This window comes from Eptatretus burgeri, chromosome 11 (genome assembly GCF_056783735.1).
Source record: "Eptatretus burgeri isolate ZD-2024b chromosome 11, Ebu_testis_v1, whole genome shotgun sequence".
Lineage (NCBI taxonomy): Eukaryota > Metazoa > Chordata > Myxini > Myxiniformes > Myxinidae > Eptatretus > Eptatretus burgeri.
This window is the reverse complement of record NC_140971.1, coordinates 74622202-74637201: the sequence shown is the minus strand read 5'-3', so window position 1 is coordinate 74637201 and position 15000 is coordinate 74622202. Positions and strand designations below refer to the sequence as shown.

At 42.8% G+C, this 15000-nt stretch overlaps 2 protein-coding genes across 5 annotated transcripts in view; one reads left to right on the top strand and one right to left on the bottom strand.

The window, feature by feature from the left end:
- COLEC11 (collectin subfamily member 11) overlaps positions 1-6872 on the bottom strand; it is a 29651-nt gene extending 22779 nt beyond the window's left edge. The window contains exons 1-3 of one of the 2 annotated variants that reach the window (XM_085847020.1): positions 6744-6872; positions 971-1096; positions 639-710 (exon numbers count right to left, since the gene is read on the bottom strand). In XM_085847020.1, coding sequence (XP_085703146.1) covers positions 639-710; positions 971-1082 — 184 coding nt within the window. In that variant the 5' untranslated portion in view covers positions 1083-1096; positions 6744-6872. The remainder of the gene's footprint in view (positions 1-638; positions 711-970; positions 1097-6743) is intronic. The other variant, XM_085847022.1, reaches the window with a different exon arrangement.
- LOC147017396 (uncharacterized) overlaps positions 1-15000 on the top strand; it is a 40981-nt gene that overhangs the window by 12235 nt on the left and 13746 nt on the right. The window contains exon 2 of one of the 3 annotated variants that reach the window (XM_085847024.1): positions 35-128. The exons of 1 other annotated variant lie outside the window; for it this stretch is intronic. The gene's annotated coding sequence lies outside the window, so the exon portion shown is untranslated. Of the gene's footprint in view, positions 1-34; positions 129-13612 lie in introns of those variants that run through there. One more of the 3 variants, XM_085847025.1, reaches the window with a different exon arrangement.

Here is a 15000-nt window from a genome sequence, read left to right as displayed (position 1 = left end):
GATTGAGATTGTATCTATTTTTTATTTGTGGCAGGGTGTGGCTGGCTCCGGGCGTACAGGCCAACACTTGATTTTGTTCCGCGCCCTTCCGCTTGCTGGTCGGAGGGCACAGCATGGAGTTGAAGCCGGTGTGAGGGCCGAATCAGCTTGACTGTGGTCATGGATCATGGTTTACTCTTACAAACATGAGTGCATTCCTACCCTGAATAGTTATTGTGGTGTGCTGTCCTCATTGTCTGTTCAGATCCTCCATGTTACTGTTAATCTCCTTTCCCTCCTTGCCTTTCACCTTATACATGAAACTTTACACCATGACAAAGGGGTAACAGAAATGCGATTTTATGCAGTTTGGGGTCATGTCGGTGACTTAATCATCTGGTAATTAAAAAGAAGCATTACAATGGTCAGTGAACAAAAATGTGGACATGATGTCATTTTATCATCAAGTGCTCTAAAAGTCAGAGTTAAGAAATTCGTCATAGACTTACACATATGTGATTGGGAGTAACACCGACAACATGGCGGACTAGAAACGAACACAACCAGAAATGTGATGCAAACGAATTTATACTGCTTTTGCAGTTATTGCAATGTGGAACTCAAGTGATTAAAAGAACATCAGTCATCCATTACCATACCTTGTAACCCTTGTGGCCCTGCAGCACTGATAACCCCTGGCTCTCCAGCGGAACCCCTCTCACCTTTCTCACCTGCACCAACCGATTAACGTACAACTGCTTTGTCTATGTCGAAGAGCAAAATTTAAATTCACACTGCATATCCACTTGCAATCTCCTTACTTCTCATTCTCTCTCACTCAAGGTTTGCCAGGCTTTATCATCCCTTGTTGTGTTTGTTTCTGATTCTAGAAGACCATTCATGTCACCCAAATCAGCACAGTCAGCATGGTGTAGCATGTGAATTAAAAAACACGAGAGTGGAGTTGTGAAGTTGCTATGGAATGCCTGACCTTGGGACCCAGGAATCATTATGTTTTGAAAGCAGCTTGGCGCAGTGGGTTCCAGGGAATTGCAAACTTGCCATGATGGCAGCAGAAGCAGGAGATAGAGGATCACAGCCATGGGGAATTACCTTCCTGAAAAGTTTTTGGTTAAACGGGGAATGATTTTGTTTGAGCAACAACTTAACATCATTCATCTCGTGAAACATCTATCTATATCTCAAGAGCATTATCACATCAATTGTCATCTTGGAGTTTTGCAGGCAGAGTGATTCATCAATGTGTGTGCCATCCCTAGGATGGACGTTAAACTTGGCATCCTGTCTGCCAGCATTAACTGGTGGACGTTAAAGACCCCCATTGTGTCCTTTGTGAAGAGTAGGCGCGCTATCGCGGAAACCATGGCTAAATCCCAAATTTCTGTTATAACCTGAAGGGGCACTGCATCAGCGGCACAGCCCTGCCCACAACAATAATGCTACCACAGCCATGTGCTTGATTTGAAAGAAGAAGAATAAGAAGAAGCAATATGACATATATATTTAATTGTCGCTAAACTAATAGGTATATGTCACAACAGCTAGCCTACTCTTCATGAAAGACACCATGGGATCCGAGATGTCCCCAAACTCATGTCGCCCAGCAGAGAGAGTTGAATCTCCATCGCAGTGACAGTACACACCTTGATGAATCACCCTGCCTGTGAAACACCTGGTTGATAGTTTATAGCTGGCCTGAAATTTGAACCCAGGTTAGACAGCTTAGATGTGAGTGTGCGTTACCTGTCGGGCCGATGCCACGCCACCTATCCTTGGGAAATATACAGGGTTATTAATTCAAAATGATTTATTCGACTTCTCACAGGGTGTTGGCCCTACTTGGGAAACAAGCACTGCATGGCCTCTGCCACGATCACATGGTATCGAATTTTGGGAGATATTGCATGTATTATTGTGCAATTTCACTTGTTTTTGTTTCTTATGGCTCTATTAGCAGAGGGTAGCGCACCTTGCGTGGAAGGGATTTGGAGTTTAGAAAAAGAGAGCCAGTTACTATGTATGATTCCAATGAATTCATCACATAATTACCTCCACCACCGAAAGTGAAGGAGGTTATGTTTTCACCCCCTTTCTGTCTGTCTGTCTGTCTGTCTGTTTGTCTGTCTGTTTGTGTGCACGATATCTCAAAACAGTTGTGGACGGATTCGAGTGAAACTTGGTGGACAGGTTGGGTGTGTGACAAGAACGAATCGATTCGATTTTGGTGAAGATACAAATCCAGATCCGACTAATAGAATTTAAAAAGTGATTCTTCCCCATTGAGAGATAGGGCTAAAAACGATGTAGTACTGTATATAATAGCATGATATTTCAAAAATGTATTGGGCCAGATATGTTCTCATGGATCAGGCATTTCGTGGCGGAGGTTTGTGCTCCACCGAGTGCCCTTCTATTTAGCAGGCAATACTATAATAATAATAATAATAATAATAATAATAATAATAATAATGTAATGATTAATACAATATTTAATACAAAACTAGAACTGCCACTTTATAACTGCTGGCAGTGATGACCGGGTACCCAGTCCGTCCGCCTTTGACACAACTGATACAACTTGAGACTTAAATCATAGCCGCAAAGTTTCGCATTTATCGGATAAGCGGTGCCAGAGAAAACATTATTTAATGGTGATACAAACACAGGCCTGCTTCGAGACGGCGCGGAACGGACGAGTTACAAACCGGGCAGCACAAAGCGTTCAATTTCCTTATTACTGGTGAACAGATTCAAATAATTAAATAATTCTGGCTGCCAAACCGTGTGACCGATCAGGTTGAAATTTTAAACTTTTGTTTCGCATGTCGGCGAAATTACAAATGTGAAGTTTCGTATATACAGAAGCAGCGGTTCCAGAGTAAACATTAATTAATATTTATCCTTCAATCCAAGATGGCGGCCAAACCATGTGACTTGTGACGTCATAATTTTCACCACGTGTGCAAACAGGATCGGAGACGATAACGACAAATTTTCGCTTCGCTAGGTTAAGCAGTTCCAGAGAAAACATTATTTAATATTTTTCTTAAAACCAACATGGCTGCCAAACCCTGGGCCCGATCCCGTTGAAATTTCAAACCCTCATTCCGCATGAGCGTTCCACCATAAACTTGAGTTTCACATTTATTGATGCAGTAGTTCCAGAGTAAACATTAATTAATATTTTTCCTTCAATCCAATATGGCTGCCAAACGTTGCGTCGTACCTCAAAAGGGGGTGAGAACTTTTTATTCGTCATGGAGAGGCGGTCATAGTGGTCGAGTTTCGCCTGGATCTGTTCAGCCGTTTCAGAGAAAAAGACGTTTGAAGATATTGTTTTTCAATCCAAGATGGCTGACGAACCATGTGACCTATGACATCAGAAATTTACATTTTGCTTCCAACTGGGTATTGGAACACGTTTGTGAAGTTTCGTGTTAATCGGTAAAGGTGCGTTTTTCTATCCAAGATGGCCGCCAAACCATGTGACGTGTGATGTCATAATTTTTACCATGCGTGCATACACGATGGAAGATGATAATTACAAATTTTCGATTCATTTGGTTCAGTGGTTCCAGAGAAAACATTATTTAATATTTTTCTTAAATCCAACATGGCGGCCAAACCATGTGACCTATCACTTTGAAATTAACAAACTTGCATCGCATATATGTCACGAATATAGTTCTGAAATCTTGCCTTCATTGGACCAGCGCTTCTGGAGAAGAAGATGTTTGAAGGTTTTAAGGTTTTTTCAAGATGGCCGCCAAACCATGTGACGTATCAACAACAAATTAACAAACTTGAAAGAGGACCTCAGGGGGAATGTGCCTGTAAAGTTTCGCCTCAATCTGCACAGCCGTTCTGGAGAAGAAGATTTTTTAAAAATAATACTAAAAAACAAGATGGCGGCCGAATTACGTCACCGATGACGTCAAAATATTTTTTTTCTACGATGAATTTTTATGTAGATGATGCTCAAGAAATTTCAAATTTTTGCCATGTGGAGTTCTACTTGACGAATTTTTACTGGGATACCTCTTCACTGATGACGTCACGAAAAATCACACGTATTCCGGAGAGGGAGCTTGTTAAAATGTATCAAGCGAAATTTTTTTTAACCTAGAAGGTTTCCGAGATACAGAGGTCCAAAGTTTATCTGTTTTTTCAAGATGGCGCCCGTATCACATGACCTATGACGTCACAATTATCAATTATGTATGCTATCAAAAAAGATACATATTTGGTAAAAATTTTGTGTAGATTGGTCTTACCATTTCTGAGAAAATGGCATTTAAAGCGAAAAAATTTGGAAATTTTGCAAATTTACGGCGGAAGAAAAATAATAATAAACAGAAGAAAAACAATAGGTTATCCAGTCCATTTGACTGGATACCCTAATAACAGGCAAAACAGGTAATAATACAATACACGAAGGCAATACTACATAATAATGACGACGGCAGTGCCTCTGGATAGACAATATTTTGAGTCTGGTTGTTGGGTGCCAGAATTGTGAGCGTGGAAATACAGATCACCGTGTGGTGCTATACGATACACATTTACATTGAGAGAATTGAGGTTTTCCCCCCACCCTGAAACCCCCTACCCTCCTCCTCCTTCATATGCAGCACAAGGCTGCGGTTGGCTGAGGGCACAGGGCTGCAGGTAACATCATTGTCTGATGGCACAGCTGTGCTGCTGATGCAGTGCCCCTGTTACCAGAATACTGGTACTCATTTCACTAACCTCGGAAGGATGACAGGCCGAGTCAACCCCACCCTGTGTTAATTCAATGTCAAACAGGGGCTTGAGCTCAGGACCCAAAGATTCCAAGCCAGCCACCCTAACCACAAAGCCAACACCCGGCTTACCCCTTACCTTGTCGGTTTGAAAATTTTTTCTTGCATCTCAATTTGCCAAGAGGATTCCAACGGTATGCAATATGATGGGGTTACAACTGGTGGGGCCGATTCTATTGATGGACAGACAGACAGAAAATACAACTACATACAAATATATATATATATATATATATATATATATATATATATATATATTTATATATATATATATATATATATATATATATATATATATATATATATATATATATATATATATACTAACAGTTTTACCCTGTTTTAGTTTAAACAATGTCGTGAAGTGTTGTTTTCTATTTATTAACGACTTCCTTTTCTGCTGACCTGGAAAGGATTGTGTACATATACTAGTCAATCATGTCTTTCAATCCGAACAAATCTCACATTCTCATCTTGTCATTGTCGAAGAATCCTCAAACGATCCCACCGATTGACTATTTCCACAATCAACCACTGGAGGAAGTTCGGTCTCTCAAATGTCTGGGCCGCACCATCAGCTACGAGCCCTTCTGGGTTTTCCAGATTCCAAAGTTGGCTTCCAAAGCTAGCAGCAGACTCGGGATCCTCCATCGTGCCAAGTCCTTCCTTGCTAAGTCTGAACTTCTCAGAGCCTACAAGGCCTTTGTCCATAACTCAATGGACGACTGTTCTCCCCTCTGGACTTGCTTCACATCTATCTCTCCTGGATGCTGTGAGATTCAAAGCTCTCAACACTGTTAGCATCTCGCACAAAGAAGCAGAACCACAAAGCCTGGTGCTCTCACGTCACAGACTGGCCGGTAGTTTGTGTTTTTAACATCTCTCATCAGGTCTTACTCCCTTTGATTTTCATCCATCGATCCGTCCGAGATACCTTCAGGTTTCATGCGTTCTTCCAGCATCCCTCTCCTCGTGAAACTCCCAATATCCAGGCTCACTGCCCACATCGAGTCCCGCATTACTCTTTAACTGAAGTTAAATTTCAGTGCTTGAACTAATATCTGGTTATTAAGTTAATACCATATCAGTGTATGTACTGATATGTGTGCATGCACTGATACACCATTAACCTAACGAGCATGTGCTGGGTAAAAAGATTACCCATTATGACATTCTCATTCTATCACTTTCCTCTTTATCATATCATGTGATTTCTGTTGGACCTGCTTGAGAGATTTCCATCCAGTAGGAACTTCTCTTCCACAGCTGGACCAATGACAATAGCAGTTGAGTGATGAAATACTAACTTCTGGTGTAGTGACATCTTTTATTAGTCTCCAGAATAAACTCTGTGAGCTTTCATCGAGTCAACTCCAGCATGTTTGATCTCATTTACATACCTGTGCCCATGATGGTCTGGACATTTCTGGCACTTCTCAGCATCATATTATTGGCCTTTCAGTACTACACCATCTCTCGTCTGGACTGAAATCTCCTCCAATCTCAACAATACCCCGAAGCTCCACAAAGTTCAACTAATTATTTCGACTAACCAACCTCTGACCGTCCTTCCCTCAATCCATGTTTACCACTCTCCTCACCACTTTTATTCCTTTCCTCTACTCCCTCCCATATTGGTTTATTTTCACCTTGTACTCCATTCCTTCTCACAACAGCTCACTCACATCTCCGATGTTACTCTTTCATATCTCTACCCATGCTTGTTTGTCCATCTCAATTCTGCCTGTTCTGGCTTCATATCTTCCATTTATCTACAGTTTAGGAGGTCCAAGAATATTGTAAATCAAAACACACACACACACACACACACACACACACACACACACACACACACACACACACACACACACACACACACACACACACACACACGCACGGACACACGCACACACGCACGCATGCACACTTTTAATGCCGTACCTTAACTGGTGCTGAGTAGAGAGTGGTAAAGCCAGAGTGACTGCAGAGACAACTCTGCACTGCGTTTCAGCCTCTGTGTGTTTATATTCAACTCTGGCAGTTTGGTAAACACTGTTGTGATGGAGCAGATGCCTGGGATTGAAACCATAAGGAATGTGGAAAGCTTCTCACCCATTATGCATCTCACTTCTGCTACAGGGTTAGGTTGCTGAAAAGGATACCCCTCTTGACACAGTTGCTTGAATTGTCTGTAACACAATGTCTAGGTGTTGCTTTTGCAACTCATCATGACTATAATGATGATATAACAGATGAAGATTAAATGAGTGTTGTATATTCTAGAATTTTGTAAGGCAAGCACAAGTGTTAGCTCTTTAAGGAACCTTGACCTCTGTATAAAAAAGCTATCAAACTCCATTCGGGGTTACAAGTGAAACCCTTAGAAAAGCTTTACCAAAGTGACCACACCAACCACAGAACTGCTCGCGGAGTGACATCACTCTTAATGAAAAATCTTGCAATTTTCAAGCTGCATTATACATATGGTGTGACGTTCAGGCCTTGTTGCACAATTACATCAAATTTTTGGGTCAAAATATTTCAAAAACGACAACATTTTATCAAACAAATTCCTTAATATGACAGAATAGCGTGGGCTACCCGATGCTACCCAGGGGAGGTGGGGGGGGGGGAGAGATACCCACTCCTGCTCGGATGGGTGAGCTTTTCCCGACGGTGGTTTTAGGACGTGTTGGGCATTGAAAAGCCATGGAGTTATTGCCCTCATGGTGGTTATCTTTTGTCTGTGGGCTGGCAGTAGCACTGCCTGATCCCACATGACAATATGCACTCTATACCGGCCTTCGATGACCTCATAACGGACGTCAAGGCTAACGTGTGTTAGCTTAACTCTCATCCTACCAACAGGGGTCTTTTTGGACCCCGTGCCTACATTTTGATATGTTATTTCTCTATTAGTTTAACGATGTATTTCGTGTTTTATTAATTTGTTTACATATATGTGCTGGTAATAAATATACTATATATGATGTTTTGAGATCCCACCTTGCTGCACAGAGTTACAAGCATATCGTTTCTGGGGTCCAAAAAGACCCCAGTTGTTTTTGTTAATTTTTATATATATATATATATATATATATATATATATATATATATATATATATATATATATATATATATATATATATATATATATATATATATATATATATATATATGATTACTTCACGGTATTTGTATCGAGCAAGTCCTCAAAATTTATTTTTTATGCTTACATTTGCTTACTTTATCACTCAAACATCATCCAATCAAAATGTTTCCTCATTGATGTGAAATTTCAGCAGATTGAATGAAATTTAGTGATTCTGAGTTGGGGTCATAAAAGTCCCTAGTTGGTCGGTTTATTTTAATATATATATATATATATATATATATATATATATATATATATATATATATATATATATATATTAATGTTTGTTGACTTTGTCAGTTAAACACCATATTTAGTCATTGATGTGAAACTTTGGCCGATTTAGTGAAATTCAGTGGTTTTGAGTTGGGTCCAAAAAGACCCACATTGGTAAGATTAGGTAGTAAAATGTGTTGGTACAATGAGGGTTAAAATCTTGTCCAGATTCTGAAGTATCTACACCCAAAATTTGGTGCTTCTAGGTGCTACCGTTTAGCTGTGAAAGAATAACGTACAAACGGTTAAAAATATTTATATAGACATGTTTGAAAAGGTATTATTTCTGTTCCATTATAGTAAAACAAATGCTTCCACCGATGGTGTGGAGGAAATTATGGGAAACGGGCGTCTATTGGGACACACGGGGTGCATTGGGACATCCCCTTTAACAGGCTGTTCTTGACCGGTGATATTAAGTGAAAGTGTGTTTATTGCTCAGTTTAGCACCAGAGGGCTTGATGCAAATGAACATTCATCATAACCTCTCTGCAGATGTCATCATCAAGTTTGCTCACAGACATGACCAGAGATTGCACCTGTTGAAGGTTGCAGCAGATTCGACTCGCATACCTTACGTCTGTTTGCTGTGAAATGCCATGTTAATACATGCTGTGTATAAGCTACAAGATATGTTTGTGTTTTTGTAAAATTCCATTTTGTTGACTCCATGATAATTTTGATACATTGTGTTGTTTATTAAGAAGATGGTTTCGGAATATTTGACCTCTTGCGACTGATTTTCAGATATCAGTGGATGGGTTTTGGGTGATCGTGAGAGGGTGCTTGGATCGGGGTGTTGGGGGTAGTGGTGGGCAATGAAATATTTCTCCATTAGGCCCTTGATTTTATGTTGTAACATCTTTAATCCTAAAAGTCTAAGTGAGCAACTACGCCCAAGAACCCCGACTCCACCCCCTCCCCAATCTTGCTTAGAACATTGTAATTTCCATGTACTGCACTCCGATGAAGTTTTTGCAAACCAATGCAATACTACAAGATCAGAGGAATTTATTATTTTCCCCTTTGATTAACTTCCCCTTCTCTCCCCCAATCCCCTATACTCCAATATCCTATTATGTTTTCCCTGTTTTGATTTTCCAACATCAATAAATCATTAAAAGCATTTGTCCCCCATACATTAAACAAGCTCTGTAATGACACCAGAGGGCGCACACAATCTACTGAAATATTCCTACAGCTCAAGCGATGTGGCAATGAATGCCTGAGGGCGAGAATTTAAGAAATGAATGCTGAATATTAACGAATATTTTTATTATTGTTATTATTATTATGATTATTCATCCTTTGCCGAAAGTACAGTACTGTAAAGAAAAACGAAACAGCTCCCATCTTTATATTCCCTTCATCTACTACATTTCCATAAGAAAGCTCGACCATGAGGCTTGACCGACGCGAAGCGAAAAGCGGGGCTAAGCAATTGGTTCACTTTGTCTGTCTGTCTGTCTGTCTGTCTGTCTGTCCGTCTGTATGTCCACAAACGTTAGTTTATGATCGAGGAACAACTTAATTTCAATGGAATGTTTTATTTTGAACATTAATCGGAACATGAACCTGCAGTTTCGCAGTAATTTGGCTTTGAATTCGTCCCGATTGCACATGCGTAGAGAGGAGTGAGATTATATTTTAACTTTGTTTGCCTGTCTGGCAGTCAAACAAAATTGAACATCATTCCAAACACAAAACTTGTGTTTCTAAGGATGTCATAAAGGACACAAACAACAGGCGCGAATGACGAATGTAATGCGTTCAATAAGGTGGTGCATAAAATGCTGTATCAAGGGCGGAAAACTTCCGAATTTTTTTTTTCTGCAACCTTTAAAATCTTTATTTTATTTAAATTGAATTGTACACTTGCACACTGGAGAACACAAATCATATAATTAGCAATTTCAAAAACCTTTCGTTTAACAGTACGTGGACAAAATATTACGGCATTTTACATCATCTCGACCAATCAGATTTGCTGCTCTCAGACCCCGCTGCACATGTCTGTTTTTCTCAAGACTGTTGAGAAAATATGGCAGCAGACATCTATATACCTGCGCCCAGAGCAGTCAGGCTTTACACCAAAGTGGTCAACGATTGACCGTATCCTTGCTGAACCTTCAGGTCCTCACTGAACGCAGACGAAAGTTTTGGCAGGGGCTGCTTGCAGCCGATGTTGATCTCTGTAAAGTGTTTGATTCAGTGAATCGGGATGCCCTCTGGAGGATTCGTGATCTTCGTGGGGTACCACCACAATTATTGTCAGGTTAGGCCAGATCAGATCTGTGACTTGCTGCAGGTACCACGTAAACCTGTTCCATGGACGGGTTGTCAGTGACTCGACCGTCTCCCCCACCAGGTTTTCTGGTGAGGAGGGTGTTTGGATATGGACACCCAGCAGGATGAAGCACAAAAACGGTCAAAGGGTGGAGGAGCTCCTTGTGAGCCAATGGCCATCCATATCTAGTGCCCAACTGTGTCTGCGGATGTCCTCCTGCAGTTGGGTTACTTCTTATTAGGAGGTTGACAGAATTTGCACTCCGGCCACTGAAAACCCTTCATTCTGCAAAACATTCTGGAAGTAGAAAAAAATCTGAAAACCCACTCCATGGGAGTACCTCCTGTGCAGCTTCCTTTCACAGGGCAGCTCACTGGATGAAGGGATTGGGGCAAAACCTTCGGGACCCCCAATCTTTGATGGTAGGAGGGAAACCAAGGGGTAACATTCCCAGGTCAGATTGCGGGAGAGTGTGTCAGGGTGGTGCTGAGGTGTCGTCCACCAGACGGCGATCTCCTTGGGTTAACCTGAGGCGGTCCCTTCAGGTGGGTGCCTGGAATGTCCTATCCCAAAGAGAGGATGATCACCTGTCTCCATTATCATCTGAGCTCAAGCGTTTGGGCATCGGTATTGCAGCACTCTCTGAGGTTCAGAGACCGGATTGCGGCGAGATCATCGTGGGTGTTTAAACCTACTATTGGTCTCGTTGCTCTGATGGTTACCATGCCCAAGGAGTTGCTGAAGCTGTGTCCAATAAGCTGACTCCAATGATAATTGAGGTAACACCGGTCAACGAGCATATTATGAGATTAAGGATTCGTCACTCCTTAGGTGTCATTTCCCTGGTCTTTGTTTATGCTCTGACTGAGGCGAGTGATCTCACCGTGAAGGACACATTCTACGCCACGCTCGAGTCTGTGGTTGATCAGTGCCCCAGCTGAGATACACTTCTAGTCTTGGGGGATTTCAATGCATCGACTGGAACTGATCGGGATGGTTATGAGGTGTGTGTTGGTCTTCATGGGTCTGGAACTGTGAACCAGAATAGCACCAAGTTCCTTGACTTTGCAAGAAGTCATGGACTTAGGGTGGCTCGTTTATGGTTTCAGCGCCCACAAGCTCATCGCTGGACTTGGTGTTCCAATGCCGGCGGTGTGGCAAAGGAGATTGACCATGTGCTCGTTGATGGCCGCTGGAGGATGATCCAGAACTGCAGGGTCTCCCGGAGTGCTCAGTTCCTCAATACTGACCACAGGCTTGTTGTAGCAACTCTAAAGCTGCACCTTAAATCCTGGAGAATGGTACCATCCCAGCCTAGGCTGGATGTTGGCAAGCTCAAGGATGAGAGGGTAGCTGAGGAGTTTGCGAACAAGCTGAGTGGAGATTTGGAGGGTCTGGGTGCTTTGGGGGATCATGAAGAGTTGTGGAGTGCCTTCAAAACCACCATCCTTGATGTTGCTGGTAGATGTCTTGGAAATCACCGAAGGGCAAAGAAGAATTTTGTCTCTCAAGGGAAACTGGTTACCATTGCCCACAGTCGCAGGGCCAGGCTGAATGGCAGAGCTGAGCTGTTCAGGGAGCTCAGGCGTAAAACTATACATGCACTAAGTCTCTGCCGGCTGTGAGTCAGAGGTCAACAGACGTCTGGGTCGGGCCTGGGGAGTCATGGATTCACTGTATCATGGGGTGTGGCACTGTCGATACCTTTGCAGGAGGACGAAAGTCTTAGTCTTCAGGTCCTTGGTGCTTCCAGTCCTGCTCTATGGATGCGAGACTTGGACTCTGACCAAGGATCTGAGATGGAGACTTAATTCCTTTGGTACCAGCTCTCTTCGGAGAATCCTTGGCTATTGCTGGTCGGACTTTGTGTCCAACAAGCTGTTGCTGAGAGAGACTCAAATGAGATTTGTTACCTGCATAGTCCATGAGTGTCAGCTGCGGCTGTATGGACATGTGGCTCATTTTCCTGATGCTGATCCTGCTCACCAGATTCTCTCAGTGAGGGAGCCTCATGAGTGGAGGAGGCCAATAGGCTGACCATGTGCTTCATGGTTGTAGCAGGTTGATCAGCATCTCAAGGAGATGGGGGTGGGCCAGGCATCTGCCTGGGGGATGGCCAGATGAAGGCCCCTGGAGTACTGGCGGAAAGTGGGCATAGAGATGCTCTGCTCTGGCACATGCTCCCGTACCTGACCTGTCCTGACCACAACTGATGTCTGAACTATACTCTGGTACTGAGAGTACTATGAGATGTGGTGGTACCATCTCTGACTTGTTTCCAGTTGTTACTGGAGTTACTCAGGGGTGTGTACTGGCCCCACATTTTCAGCACTTGTATGGACTGGATTCTGGGGAGGATGTCGGAGAGATCAAGCTGTGGTGCATCGCTTGGGAATGTCAAGATCTCTGACCTTGATTTCGCAGATGATGCAGTCATATTTTCGGAGACTGGATATCCTTTTGGGGGCCCTCATGGTGTTGAATGAAGAGACAGAGCCACTGGGATTACGGGTTTCCTTGGTCAAAAATAAGATCCAGGCTTTCAATGACATCTTCGATGCTTCTATCTTGTCTGTACCTGTTTGTGGTGAGGATGTTGAGGTCATGGAGAGATTCACTTACCTTATCAGTGATATTCATGTCTCTGCTGGCTGTGAGCTGGAGGTCAACATACGTCTGTGTTGGGCCTGGGGAGTCATGGATTCACTGGATCATGGGGTGTGGTGCTGTCAGTACCAGTGCAGGAAGACGAAAGTCCGAGTCTTCAGGTCCTTCATGCTTCCAGTTTTGCTCTTCAGATTTGCGACTTGGACTCTGACAAGGGATCTGAGAAGGAGACAATTCCTTTGGTACCAGGTCTCTTCAGAGAATCCTGGCTATCGCTGGTTGGACTTTGTGTCCCACAAGTGTTTCCTGAAAGAGAGAGAGAGTCAAATGAGATTTGTTTGCTGTATAATCCGTGAGCGTCAGCTATGGCTGTGTGGACATGTGGCTCATTTTCTTGACGCTGATCCTGCTCACCAGATTCTCTGAGCGAGGGAGCCTCGTGAGTGGAGGAGGCCAATGGGCGGATCACGTGCCTCGTGGTTGCAGCAGGTTGATCAACATCTCAAGGAGATGGGGATGGGTCAGGCATCTCTCTGGGGGATGGCCAGATGGAGGCCCCTGGAGTACCGGCGGAAAGTGGACATAGAGATGGGCTGTTCCGGCGCGCATGCTCTGATAACTGACCTGACCTGTTCTATGAACTCCCTTCTTCCCTCTACCACCAAAGGTGGATGGAGGTTATATTTTCATCCCTGTCCGTTTGTCTGTCTCTCTGTGAACAAGATATCTCAAAATGTTGTGGGCAGATTGGGCCGAAATTTGGTGGAGTTTGGGTGTGTGACACGACGAACTGATTATATTTTAGTGAAGATACAGATCTCGAATTTTTTATTTTAACTCGATCGAACTCGAATTTTTAAAGTGATTCTTTATCATTGAGATATCGGGCCAACAACTATGTACAGCATGATATCTCAAAAAGTTGTGGACGGATCCGGATGAAATTTTGTGGACAGGTTGGGTGTGTTTTGGTGAAGATGCGGATACGGATCCAGATACCAGAATTTTTGAAGTGATTCTTCACCACTTAGAGATGGGGCCAAAAACGAAATATTGCATGATATCTCAAAAGGTTGTGGACGGATTGCCGGAACATGAAAGTAAGATGTCATAAGTAAGAGCCTGTTGTTTTTGAGGTCAAAAGGTCAACATAGGCCAAGGGTCAACAACTAAGGTGGTATTTCTAAAAAAAATCCTCAATTTTCATCCGATTGACTTCAAATTTTAAGAGGATTTAAATTTCAGGTCAATGAATTCAACCAGCCAAATATTTTTGAGGTCAACCTTTGACCTAAATCCACGAAACTTGGTGGACACGTTGGGTGTGTGATATTAACAAGCTGATTAGATTTTGGTTCAGCCTTCAGGTCTGGATGCAGATCTGGTCTATCAGTGGGATACAAAACGTAAACTGTTCAGTTTGGCAGAGACGGGCTCCACCGAGTGCTGTTCTTGTTATTAATTAATTGATGAGTTTGGTTCCAGTGAACGTTGTAATTGTAAACACTTTTCACATTCAATATGTTTTCACTTTATCATGATTTCACATTCAATATGACGGAGGTCGTCCCGAGGACGATGACACGGGTGTTCGCTCCTTAGGTTTTTACAAGTTTACTTTCAACTGGCATTCGGTGACCCGGCTCACAGCACGTCGTTGTGTACACTCTACACACTCACGACCCGATTTAAACTGCAGTCCAGATCAGGTGTACCTAATCGGGATACGACGTTGTTCCCGAACTGTGCTGCAAATCGGAGCTCAACGTGGGGAAACGTAACGACTGACCAGACACTGACCCCTTTCTGAGACTCAAAATGCGCAATTATTCTCCATCTCACTCAAATACTTGTGTACACACCGTCGCCTGCTG